Genomic DNA, 13070 nt, shown 5'->3' with positions numbered 1-13070 from the left:
GAGGGGTCTCGTTTCGGAAGTCCCCGATAGGGCTCGGTACGGCCTGGGGAAGGTGCTGCTGAGGGCAGTGTCCGTGTGCTGGGCCGCGCTGGGGGTGTGACTGGGGGACGGTTAAACGGCCCGGCTGGGTCCGAGGTACCAGGCACAGACACTGCGAGGGGAATGCCTGCTCCTTTCTGTCATGTTTCTGACCCTAGCCCCCCTTACCGGGCTCCAGGCTCTGTTCGCACAGCTCACCTTGATGCTGCCTTGGGAACTCGTTGCATGCTAGGTGATTCAACTTGGTAAATCATCAGCATCAACAATTAAAAATGCATTTTGCATTTTTCTGTGTGGGGTTGGCAAGTTGAACAGATTTAATGATGAATGAGTGCAAAGAGAAACATTTGGGGGTGAAGAGCCTCTTCTGCTCCAGTAGCTGTTTATTGGTCTTGGCTGTCAAGTAGAACAGTCGGTGAGATGCATGAACGGATCTAAGAGCACACACTGCTCTGTGTTTTAATTCACTTTTTTCCCCTCCTTGCACCTTAGATGGGCTGTGATGCTCTGTAGACCCTCCTGTGACCTGATTTAACACACTTTGGCTTTGAGCAACCTGGTCTAGTGGAGGGTGTCCCTGCCCATGGCAGGGGGGTTGGAACTCAATGATCTTTAAGGTCCTTTCCAACCCAAACCATTCTATGATTCTATGAGTAAAGCAATGCAAAAGTACACAAGCAAAAATAATATTCTGCTGTTTTCGTGTTGAGGGTACCATGGCCCAGAGGAGGGAGAGCGGGTCATGTGGCTGGGAGCGATGCAAGGGAAGAGGGATGGGGCTGATCTACGCAAGAGTTTTCCTCGTGGTAGCAACAAGTCATTATATGGTATCTTCTCAAATCCTGCCTCCAGCATGAGCTGTGCAATCTGGTGAGAGTTCAGCTCTAGAAGGGCATCTGTTAATAAAAGTGGAAAGTAAGTGGCTTATTGTTCCCATTAGATTTTGTTGCAGACTGCTGGGCACACAGAGTTAAATAGCAGCTCTAAAAAAGATCCTTTCAGATTTTCTCCTGCAAACCAAAGCCTCTTGACAATTTAATCCGGTAAACAGACAGGAATGTAACAAACTTTGGAAATAAACAGGGAGCCTGAAAACAATTTCATGTTGCTGGTATCAAATTTGCACTTGGTCTAGAGGATTCTGTATAATGAAGGGAGAAACAGGTTTAAGAAAATATTCATGAAAAGTCCGTAGCTTATTAGAAGTAAAATCTTCTGTCTGTTTGAAGCTGTATTCTTGAGTTCATTAAGCCTTTGGGGATTTACTTATCATTAAGGAGTATAGGAAAATGCTCCAAAAATTGTTGAAATAGGTTTATTTAATAAGTAAAAGCCCATTATAACTATTCAAACAACTTTTGATATAGATACACATGCTAGCTACAACTACAGAGCCTCTTTCTACAGAGGAGTCCTGCCAAAGTAGTTGAGGATATCAGCTATTAAAGCTGACCGGATCCTTTCAGCACCCCTGTGAAGCTGGAAAATGGTAACAAGCCCCATCACAGTCCCACCCACTCAGATTTGAGCTAGGAGCCGAGTCTGTATTTCTCAAGTCACCATCCAGGTTATTATGAACGAAATAATCTGAATAGCCTTGTTTTATCAGCCTCTTGTCACTGCTTTCTTACCTCTGGTTCTATTGGTCACTCAGAATAAATGGAATTATTGTTAATGTACATGTGCTCTGAAAATATGTAAGCTTTGAAAGCAAAGGGAATATGTAACAGTTCACAGTTTGCTTCAGCCTATTTAAATTGCCAGGAGGTGAATTACAGGGGTAGCTGTTGGAACAGCAGTAGGTATCCTGAAATCTGGGGTTGCCTGAAGAAGTATGAGCATGCTTCTGGAACATTTGCAGTGTAATAGGCTGTTATCTGGCCACAGTCATGTTCCAAACTTGGTGCTTCAGAAGCATCAGGTGCTAGGGCTGAGATCAGCTGAATTTTAATGCTTCAGTGGTGAAAGAGTGGATGGCCCCACGCATCCACCCTGCTCCTCTACTACAGATTGTTGTCCCCAGAGTACAGCACAGGTCCATGTCGTAGCACGTCCCCTTCGAAAGCAAGCATCTTTGCTGAAATAGTGTATGAAGGCAGATTTGGGTTAATAAGTGGGGCTGCAGTGTCCAGGGACCAGATACGGGTCCTGGTCTGCTACAGCCATAGAAGTTCCTTTAAATAACATAGCAAAATCTGATTGATGTTGCTGGCCAGACCTACAGCATGAACCAGGAGGAATGCAAGGTGTGATGCCGAAAGGCAAACTACTGGAAGAAATTCAAAATGGTAAGATCATTTACAAATGAAGGAAGGAGCCCTTCATGGAACTGCACTCCAGCTCAGAGATGCTGAGAGCTGCATTGCAGGGCCTGGCCACAACCTGGCTTCTGTTTTCTGTGTTCTGTTTCTGGATCACTATGGGCTCCCTTTCCAATAGAACAAGTTTAACTGCTTCCATAATTTTCAGTTTATTAGAACATCAGTAGTACATGACTAGATTATATAATCAGGTAACAGATAAACTCACATTAAAAAGCATACTACTAGAAAGCAATTTTGGAAGATATGCAACACTGGCTGTACAATAGTTGTACAAAAATTGTGCAATTTCACATGCCACTAGAATTTCACTTAAAAAAAATACCAATGTGTGTATTTTTTTTCCCTCCCAGATAAACATTAGAAATGCTGAGAAAATTAGCACAATAAATAAAGCGTTTGCTGAAGTTCAGAAAGAAGTACAGCAGCTATCAAAAGGCACTGCAGCAGAACCTCAGAACAGTCACCAGGTAATTTCCCTTTGTAAAAATCTGAGGAGGTAAATGAAAGGAAAATGCATGTTCAAAGTGTTAGATTCTGGCTCTAAGACTGCAGGCAATTCATGCCGTTGCTTTAAAGCTATAAACCCAGCTTGATTAATTTCAGTCGTGTGGTAACGTTGAAATCTGGTTAGCACATTCAAGTACTATGTAAGTACTAAGTCAAGAGAGGAGATGGTGGACAGCCAAGCTGGAGCATGGCTTTAAATTACGTTCTAGCTGGTTTTTAATTCATTTTTTTAAAGTTAATTCCAGCTCCAGCCCCTTGATTTGAGACTTGTGTCTCAGCATGAAGACACAGAAAGTAAGGATGAACCTTGCTGAAGCACCTGATAGTTCTTTTAACTGAACAGCTCTGCCTCTTTCTGTTCCCCATTCCTAAGCCTTAAAATTCCCTCATCAGAATTACCAACACCTGAAATAGCAGTTTCTGTATTGGAGCTCTTGCCTGTTGCACTTTGGGTTCAAGACAATGTTTCGCTAGTCTTCCTTTGTCTGCTCTATTAAACAGGGTAACATGCAGTCTTGAGCAAGAAATAATTCACAGAATTTAATTGCAGACAAGCTCCGCCGTATAAGCTCTTTACGCTGACTCTTCCTGATGTATTGGGCATGGTTTGGGAGAGGGAGAAAGCAGTGGGCTGGGACAAAGTACAGATGAATCCATCCTGGCTGTTGGGGGAAGTAGAAGGACTTGGAAGAAGCTGACTTGAGTGTTATTTACTGTGCCTGGGGTGATCAAGTTTCTCTATGGCTGCAAGCAACAATGTGAGTGTCAAATACCTTAAGGAGAGGCTGAGGGGAAAATGAAATGTAGGTGACAGTGCTGCCAGCACAGGATGAGGCCAAGCAAGGGTTTGAGGCAGTTGGTGCCAGCGGCCCTGTCCCTGCTGGTTTGTTATTGCATGCAGTCAGGAATTCAGCCTGTACCACTGCTCCTGTACTAGGAGGGCTGTACAGGATATAATGCTGAATGTCATCATTCAGGCTGTAATAGTATTTTCTCCAGAGTTGCAGAAGTGTTGTCAAGAGCATTTCTGAACTAAAAGCTGAGCCTGTTTCCATTTAGCCATTAAAGTTGTGGATGCCCCATCCCTGCAGGTGTTCAAGACTGGGTTGGATGCGGCTAAATTAAATAAAGACAAACCAATATCTTATAGAAAATGGGTAGTAAAAAGAAGTTGCTTTCTACTTTAAACTGAAACTTGTTTTGTTTCAGGTTTCCACAAATCTGGAAGAGGAACCAGCAAATGTTGATGCTGCCACAAGCCTGTTATCTCAGTTGTAATGCATAATGGACAATAAAGAGATTGCAAGAAATGAAGATCACAAATACTCATGGCTTTGTTTGCACAATTTTATTAAAAAAATCTTGTTAATATACAAGTATTGGCACACTTTAATACAAACTACAAACAGACCTTTCCTATTGTCTAGGAAAGTGGAATGTCAGAAGTCAGTGTGAGAAACTTAAAGTGCTAAAACAGAAGGCACTTCACAAAATTGGTTCACTGAAACAATTTAGCATAACTCAAGTTGATATCCTTCACTTTTCAGCTTGGCAGTGAAAGCTTCAAAATTGATTGAAAGTTTAAAAAAAAATATAGAAAGCTTCTTGGCAGTAAAGCTTCAAAGAAAATGCTGTTAACTGTCAGAAAACGCCTAGTCATTTTTTTTTTAAATGATCAAAAGGCTGCAAAGCATTTTCACTTTACTTATTAAACTCCAAATAATTGGATTACATAGAGGACACTCGGGTGAAAAAACATGCCAGAATTTTTGATAGAAGCCCTTTTTTCTGGTTGTTGAATTTGTTTTGTGAAGTAGTTAAAGGAAGCAAAAGTAAATATACTCCCAGAGTCAGTGAACTAAGAAGTTATACATTCATTATTCAAATACTTAGGTTATGAAGAAGTCTAGAATGTTATAGTTAGAGGTAGATAAGTAGTCTGGTTGACACAGTATCTAATAATTTAGTATCTGCACATCAAAGAGATCACAGACTCCTTCATTATCATCCAGGTTAAAGTTGTAGTCATCTCCGGGAGTAGGAGAGAGTCGTAAGAGAGGAAAAACTGTAAAGCAGGAATAGTTTAGTTTAAATTAACCACTTTTGGAATATCAGCCCTGTCTCATAATTCACTATGTTTGTCATCACCACTATCGGAGTTAGTCTTAATAATTAAAATAGTCTTGATAATCTGACAAGCATGCTAGGATACATACTGTGAATACCTGTGTTGCATTCAAACTAAGGCAGTAAGTGACGTGTCTACAGTTTTTGCTTAGTATTTTAAAGTGAATTTGCTGGAATGGAGTGATAGCTGTGGAATCCACAATTAATTTCTCCTTCTGCAGAAAGGAGCTCCTGAGCAGCTTTTGAAACTTTCATCAGAAAGCCATAATTTATATTTACATTCCTTCATCTTGTTACAGTATTGCATATATCAGCCTTCAACTATTTATCATTTTAAGTAAGGAAGTTACCATTATCCCTATTTTACAAATCAAAAATGGAGGCTAGCAGTTTCTCTGAGCACTGCATTTCAAGCATGGACTTCAAGCTGCCTTTGGGGAGGAAACATGAGAGAAGCAGCTTCAGCCCTCATGCTGCATCTCAGGAACACTAACCTACTGCAGATGAACTGGGCATGCTGTACCTGCTCTAAAAGGGGAAACTATTTCCATTTTAGGCACATACTGGCATATTCACGTAATCCCATCTTGCCCTGTAGATCTTAAAATCACATGGCTTCTTTCTGGATAAGCTCTGAGGTTGTCTGCTTGAAGGGCAGATATTGGCACAGGCTGTTTACTGAGCACAGGGCAAGAGGAACAATGCCAGCCGAGTTCACCTCTGCCTGGCACCTCAGTGAGACAGTGCTCCTTAAGGAGCATGTGAACTTACTAGCTGTGGTTCAGTTCTGCATTCATATGGCCACTGAGGTGCACAAGCAGAAACGGGTGACATTGTTCTGTTAGTGGACCACAGCTGGCCATGTATCAGTCTGCAGGCAGGCATGTAAATATGTTCTGAAATGTTGACTCAAAGCTCCTGCAGGAAGCCTGAGGCAGAACAGAATTAAACTACGGTTTTTGTTGTTTTTTGGTTTGTTTGGGTTTTCTTATATTTTTTTTTAAGGCAGCATTCTAGTCATCAGCCTGCTCTTTCTTTGTTCCTGAGTTAAGGACTGGGGGGGTTACTCATGCATGTAAGTGCTTGCTGGATTAAGGCTTTCATATTTTGATTGTTAAACAAAACTGTGGCAGGGAATGGAAAGGGGAGCAAAGACAAGAATGACAAAGATAGAGGAGGCGGTACAGGGGAAGAAGTAGTTTCATACTGACTCTTGGCATCAGATTTAACAGGCACCTACCAAGAGTGCTGTTCACACAAAAACCATGCTGCTACTTGTGATTATTAGAAGAGTAAAGGTGCTAAATACTTACCGTCAGACGACATGAGTTCATCAATAATATCCCCACTGATATTTCCTGTGAAAGACAGGAGCATGTGTTTATGGAAATCAATGTATATTCTCTGTGTTAAAACACTGAATTGCAAAGTGCAGCATGGCTCACCTGCCATATACATAAAATATATTCATCTTTGTATCCCTCAGTTTTTCCTGATACATTTCTCCCACTGATCCCTTGTAACCCTAGAGCCATGTATAATATGAAGCTTATTTGGCAACAGAGAAGGGTCTTTTGCTCAAAATTAGTTTGCTACTCAGAGCTGGCTCTGGCTTCATTAGGAGCTGAACACAGGCCTGTCATTTCCTCTGGGGGAAAAGTGGTCATCTTTCCCTCTGCATAACTCATCAGTAGCTTGGTCACAAAGAAGGGCTCAAGGAAGCTAATAACAGTTAAACAGGAACTGCTTCTTCCTACCTGTAGGCTCCTCCATCTTTGCTATGTCGAATGAGTTTGGCTTGAGAATACAGTTAACGTCCAGGGGCAGCAAGCCCTGGTAGTCATTTGAGCTAGCTGTAGCTTGGGCGACATCTCCTGAAAGGCTGGGGTACAACACCGGTTCTGAAAGGCTGGAGTAAGGAGCTGCTGGGGTTGTACTGTTCTGCTGCACACTGCCGTCTTCAAAGACAGAAAGGCACGTTATAAAGCCTGTTATGGTACAAGGGAACGCAAACTGTGTGCACCCAGCTTTGTCTTGTGAGGAGAACATGGCCAGTGTCTGGGATGAGATGAGAGAAGTCTCCCTGTTCCAAAGTCACACGCCTAATGTAATCAAGACCCCTCAGAAATGCAGTCTGTAACACTGACAGCATTTTCTTAAGTCTTCATATTACCCTACTATTATTATGAAGAAAATACCTGATATTCAGGCAGTCTCTCAGTGTGGCTATGTGGAAGAAGGTAAGTGACTTGTGGCACAAAGGCTAGAAATGATGCCTGCATTATCTGTCTCATTAAAAGCTACATGTTCAAATCCTTCAGAGGCTGGCAATTTCGTTCCATACTGCACTCTAGAGAAGCACCTCAGAATAATTAACAGGGTCACATCCAAAACCTGTTCGGTGTAAGATGATAAACTACAAGGGAAGAATCTGTTTCACCAGACAGAAGAGAAGTGGTTTCTGTGTGATCTTGCGAGAGCTGTTAGTAAGCCCTTGGGGCAGTTTCTTAACAGACAGCTGCTACGCTACGCAAATTCTTGATCCTTCCTTTATCTACCACCTTTTCTAACCATCTCCCTTCCTCCCCCACCCATCTGAGGTAGGAAAAATCCTGGACCCACCTGATGGTGTGTCCGCAACCGATGTCTGCGGTAGCTCTTGTCCTTGGTTCAGATCATGTTGTTCTGGTGGATTTTGAGGAGCTGTAGCAGCTTTAAGGGGAGTCTCTGGAGCTGCAGGTTGAAATGGGGGCTGTGCAAGGTCATCAGGTGGCGGAACTGGAAACACCATGGGCTTGGAGGAGCTTGACTCTTTATTTATAAGCAGCACATGGATAGGTCCTGAACTGCTTTTAAGATTGATTTGGTATTTCTTCTGTCCATTCTGGCCCTGTAAAGGTAGTATATTATAAAAGTTACCGTTCCTTGAAAACTTGGAACTTTACAAAATGTAACTGCATAGAGTTATTTCTTTCAGAAAGGAATGAAGATGTTAGAAAAGAATTTTCCAACTGCTGCACTTTTTACTTCCCCAAAGATAAACACAGGCATCTTCCAGTTAGATCACTAGGAAGAGCTGATAATTGGCACAAACTTATCAGATCATACTCAGGAAAAAAAATATTTAATACACGTGATCTAATTAAAAAAACCAAATTGGATTACAAACCTGTAAGTGGGAAAGAAAGAAGCCTTGGGGAAGGGGAACCAAGGCAAAAACGTCCATTTTGAACTTGGTGATGACAACTAAGATCAGCTGTTTTAGCCCTTGACAGCAAGCCAAAATCCCACCCCCTGAACATCACAGCTGCTAACTTTGGTCCCACAGAGAACCCTACCATTGCCTAAACTGATTTCAGCAGAGATGGTCAAAGATAGTACCACTGATCAGCGTAATTGTTCTAGCTTTGGATGCTGTTGTGATATTAGACCGTGCTTAACCTCACTAAAAATAGCTTGTGAAACTTCTCAGGTGAATTTCAGCCTTCTACAAGCATACTAGCTATCATGCTTCATACAATGCTCTCTCCCAACTGTGTAAACCCTTTTTAAAACAGAGCACTGCAACAAAAAGAAGTATTAAAGATGGACAGAGGTTAAGTAATTTGGCCTCCTACTTTAATCTTGCCCATTTAAGCCTTTCAGCTAAAGCAAGACTGCAGTCTCTTTCTCTATCCAGCCTAGTACCATAAGACTAAACATAAACTAAATCTAAACTGAACCTACAACTAGATCTGAAAGGCTTTTTCATAAGAGATCTGTTTTAACAATACAACAGAGAAATTTGACATACAAAAGTCACTGCTAATAAATTCTCAAGGGAATTAACAACAATTATGCCTAATTTGGAAAGCTGTAACATTTAAAAGCAAGAGAGGAGAGGTCAAAGAAACCCACTACTATATCTTGCTTTTAATAGAAGACAGAGTTACCATTAGCCTATCTAGATGTACAAAAACCATTTTTTCCCACCCGGCCTCTCCCTTCTCAACTGAAACCATCTTGTACACAGATAGAGGTAAATCCTCCACTCTAATGGAGCTCTTCCTTTCCATTGTCCCTCTAGAACACTTAGGTAAACAAGAAACCAGTACGTACCATTTCGGGTATAGGTACTTCCAACTGTGTACCACAAGGTGCTCGAATTGCTAGAAGTGTGTCTCCTGGTTAAACAGCAATTTTAAAGAAAGTGTTAAGTGTGCATATTTTTCTTTAGTCTCGCATGGTATCCACTCAAATGAGACACTTAAAATACTGCATAATTCTAGCATAAATAAACTTGTAGTGGGACTTGCATGGTCCTTGTAAGATCCAAGTGTATCCTATAACATAAATCACAGAATTCCAACACTTAGACCACATTGCAAGAACCTTTTGTCACAGCAATACAAGATTTACCACTTCCTTTACCTGTTGCAGGAAACAAACCCCAGATCTCCTAGTTATGTACAGAACATGAAGTGAAAATATTTAGCTAGTTTCTTTTTCAGATAAAACAGCTCTCTGGTCCAGCTCACTTTATGGCTTTGAAGAATGGTGGCAGTACAGAGAGATCTAACAGAAGGAAGAAAAGGTCTAACCAATACATTTTAGTGTGTGTAGGTGAGTTTAATAGCCAGCTGTTACATCTCTGTTGTACATGCTCCAGAAGCTGTGAGAATGTTTTGGTTAAAGTCAGGAAATCATGATTACATCAACAGCACCGGCACAATCTGCCTTACGCTGCACGTCATGTACCCACCTGCATATCATTTCCTCTTTGTCCATAACTGGGAAGAATATATTTCTTTCTCTGCCTCCTAAGAGATACTTCTATGAAGCACTATGTAACTGGCATACTAGGTGCCTCCACATGTTATAATGACTAACTCTTTTTTAGTAACAGCTTGTTTTTGTTAAACTCTGCAGCAGTTGCCTCATCTTGCATTTTTATTCAAAACCAAACCCAACCTTCCTTGTGGCAAAGAAGGGATGGTTCTGAGCCTAGCTGGAGGTTGAACAACTATCTTCTCTTGGGTGCACCAGGATCAGGAGAGGATGTCAAGGAAAGTAACTTCTGCCAGCAATTCTTGGCACTTTCTTCAGACCTCCTGGACAAAAGGAATCCTTTTAAATCAAAAGCAATGCCCCATCACTGAACTTCAGCTGGCTCCATTTGTATAGCATCATCAGGAGTTCCCTCTGGCTGCAGCTGCTACCAGAAAATTTTAGGAAATTTGGACCTGTCTGGTCTTTCTGGTGGGTTGGACCAACATGCCCTGTCCCTGGTTCCACTAACAGCCTGAGGCAAGCTGCTGAAAAGTATAAATACAGACAAGAGACATCCAAAACCAGTACTCCAAAACCATCTGAGCTGTTTCCATTCCATACCACTTGTGACTACAACCAGAAAATGCCAGAACTTGCTGGTAACATTATGAGAGACATCTACTTACTACTGATCACTACTCATACTTCTAAATTCAAAATACTCACAGGAAAAAGCAGGTTAGTTTGCAAGTTAGTTTTCAAGAGGAAAATCAGGAAATCCCTCACTTTAAGAAATTCACCCTAGCAGCAACTTACCATTGAAGCAGTTGCAGATATCTTCATGCGTGACATATGAAAATGTAATTTATGTCAAGGAACATTTTTCTTAAAGCAACATGAAACTGGTATTTGTTGCCCTTTAAAATAAGTTTGTCCAAACTCAGCCTAAACTATAAAATTATTGCTGTTACTCAGAGGTGTAATCAAGGCATGATTTTTGTCTTTCAAAACGGCTAGTTAAAAATAGCAGAGTTCTGTCTTTAAGGAAAAGAAAATCTGTATCTGTGAAGAAAATACAAAAAGGAAAAAGTTGCATAGCTTGAGTGAGAAGAGATTTTTCTAAAAAAACGAGAACATGTAAAATCTTGTTTTGAAGAACACCATTTACCTCACAAACTTGACACTACAGAATTCAAGTATGTATCAGGACTTCTCATAATCACAAAAAAATACTGCCAGAGGGAACTTGAGAGTTCATCTGCCATCCCGTTCCCCTGCCTCAAGGTAGGATTAACTGTTAAGACATTCCAGAGAGACATCTATCTCCCTTCTTCTGGAAAACCCAGTGATGGATATTCCACTGCCTCAGTGGGGGGTCAACTCCAGTGCTACCTCTCCCAAAGGAAAGTTTCTCCTAACATCTAACTCCTTTCAATCTCCTTTCTACAAAATCCATTTTACATCAACAGTATCTGGGGAGCAACTGCAAGTAATTTTTAAGCACTTATAATTGGTACTATAGACAAGAACAGCACTCTTCTGCTCCAGATCTCAGGTGTCTATTTTGCTCAGTCTTGCAAGACAGCTAAACACATGGTTACAAGAAATGTAGCAGGAACTCTCTGCTCATGGGGTATTTACACACACACATTTTTCCAGTTCCAAACCCAACAAGCTTCAGGACTTCGCCAACTCAATTTATTTTTGTGTGATAGCTTAAACATTTAAAGAGAAGGAAGCAACACCAAAAAGATTCAGGTAAAGCACTGCTAAGGAAGTACAAATGCAAGTGCCAGACAGCAATACGATTAATTTAAAATAAGACACCAGGATTATACCATGGCCTTAAAAATTACTGCCATATATCTATCAATACCTATACATATATGCTAAATTATTTTCAGGTTACCAACCATACAGTCAAAGAGGTTAAAAAGTCATGTAAATAAGATTTATATTTTCTTTCTTTTTGAACCAAAACCAGAAAAAAATATTAGCCTTTCCTTGCTTCTGGATAAAATGGACTACATAATGTTTTACACTTTAACTGTTGCTTTAATTCTAGCTCTAAGATGCACACAATTAATTTAAAAGGATATTGGTGGTTTGTAGAATCATCCATGACATTCTTGATACTTTGCTGAAGCCACAGTTTCTGCTGATCCAACTCTTTTTCTTTTAGCTCTAGATCTTCAATTTCAGCTTCCAGATACCTCAGCCTGTCTACGACTTCTTTTGTATTGCAGCCAGCACCTACACCTCTTAAAAATGCATAAGGGTTCACGAAAACACAAGAAGTGAAAATCTGAAGCAAACACGCAAAAATAATTTCTTAAGACTAGTTTCAACATTTCAAAAATCTACGAATAGCTAATAGGAAGGAAATTAGTGTTTACCCTCCCAGCAGCGTTTTAACAGAAAAATGAAAATTCCTAACTTCAAATCAAATTTAAAATTCCCCTTTACCTATTTTTTTTTGCAATGTAGTTTTTTCTGCACTGGAGCTGGTTTGCAAGCCCTTTCTCCTTCCTCTCTAACTCTTAGCTTGCGCTTTCACCTTCAGCGACCCAAGAGAAAATAGGCACGGACTACAGGAGGGCAGATAGGTGGAGACAGTGTGTAACAATTCCCTTCCCAGATGCATCTGGAGTAGATTTTTCAACTACAAGTGCTAGTTATAAAGTAGCAGTACAAGTTTTCTGAAAGTTTCCCTCCTGTATGCTTTAAACTTGATTTTATGTATCAAAGACACAAGTTAAAGGGAAGACAAAGTTTATCTGCAACGTTACTGTAATTCTAAAATGTCATACTGCTCTTTGATGAGCATAGCATTAATTTTACAGTGTCATATCTAGTCAAGAGAAATGGAAAGAAGCAATTTTTTCTTTTGAGCACATGAAAATTTGCAGAATTGACACAGCTTACTTCCACTGAATGCTGTTCTTTGACTTCTTCTCAATGAGATCAATCCCCTCCAAAACGTTGGTGATATCATAGATCCTTCTCTTCTGCCTCACAGCAAGGGTATCAGCAGCCTGGCAAGAGAAGAACGCCGGGTATCAGCAACTCACACACTGAGGGCAAAAGACAGTTAAGCCATTCCCTTGGAAAAATGCCAACTAATGTCATTCTAAGGGAGAAGGTTCAGCTCTTCAAGAGCCAGACGCTCAACCAGGAATTCAAAAGTTCAGCATCAGCATGTAGTGCTACAAAGCACACCAAGAGGAGTCACCTGGTTGCAGGCCAGCCCTCATCAGAGAGGAGAGCTCACGGGTGCTGCAAAGCCTGTGTTCAGGATTTGAAGCATGTGCTATTCAACTGCAC

General features: G+C 40.9%; 1 protein-coding gene across 1 annotated transcript; it reads right to left on the bottom strand.

Annotated features, from left to right (window-relative positions):
• Window positions 1-4203: 4203 nt before the first annotated feature.
• E2F5 (E2F transcription factor 5, p130-binding) lies at window positions 4204-12781 on the bottom strand (the record flags this gene model as incomplete). Its single annotated transcript, XM_010078355.1, has 8 exons — window positions 4204-4935; window positions 6311-6355; window positions 6755-6955; window positions 7620-7887; window positions 9096-9160; window positions 10563-10606; window positions 11846-12007; window positions 12672-12781. Coding segments are annotated over 8 exons (1005 nt in total), but the record flags the coding sequence as incomplete, so codon positions are not given.
• Window positions 12782-13070: the final 289 nt, after the last annotated feature.

Source organism: Pterocles gutturalis, unplaced genomic scaffold (genome assembly GCF_000699245.1).
Source record: "Pterocles gutturalis isolate BGI_N339 unplaced genomic scaffold, ASM69924v1 scaffold48948, whole genome shotgun sequence".
Classification (NCBI taxonomy): Eukaryota; Metazoa; Chordata; class Aves; order Pterocliformes; family Pteroclidae; genus Pterocles; species Pterocles gutturalis.
Note: the sequence above shows the minus strand (reverse complement) of the source record. Positions and strands in the feature narration are given on the sequence as shown.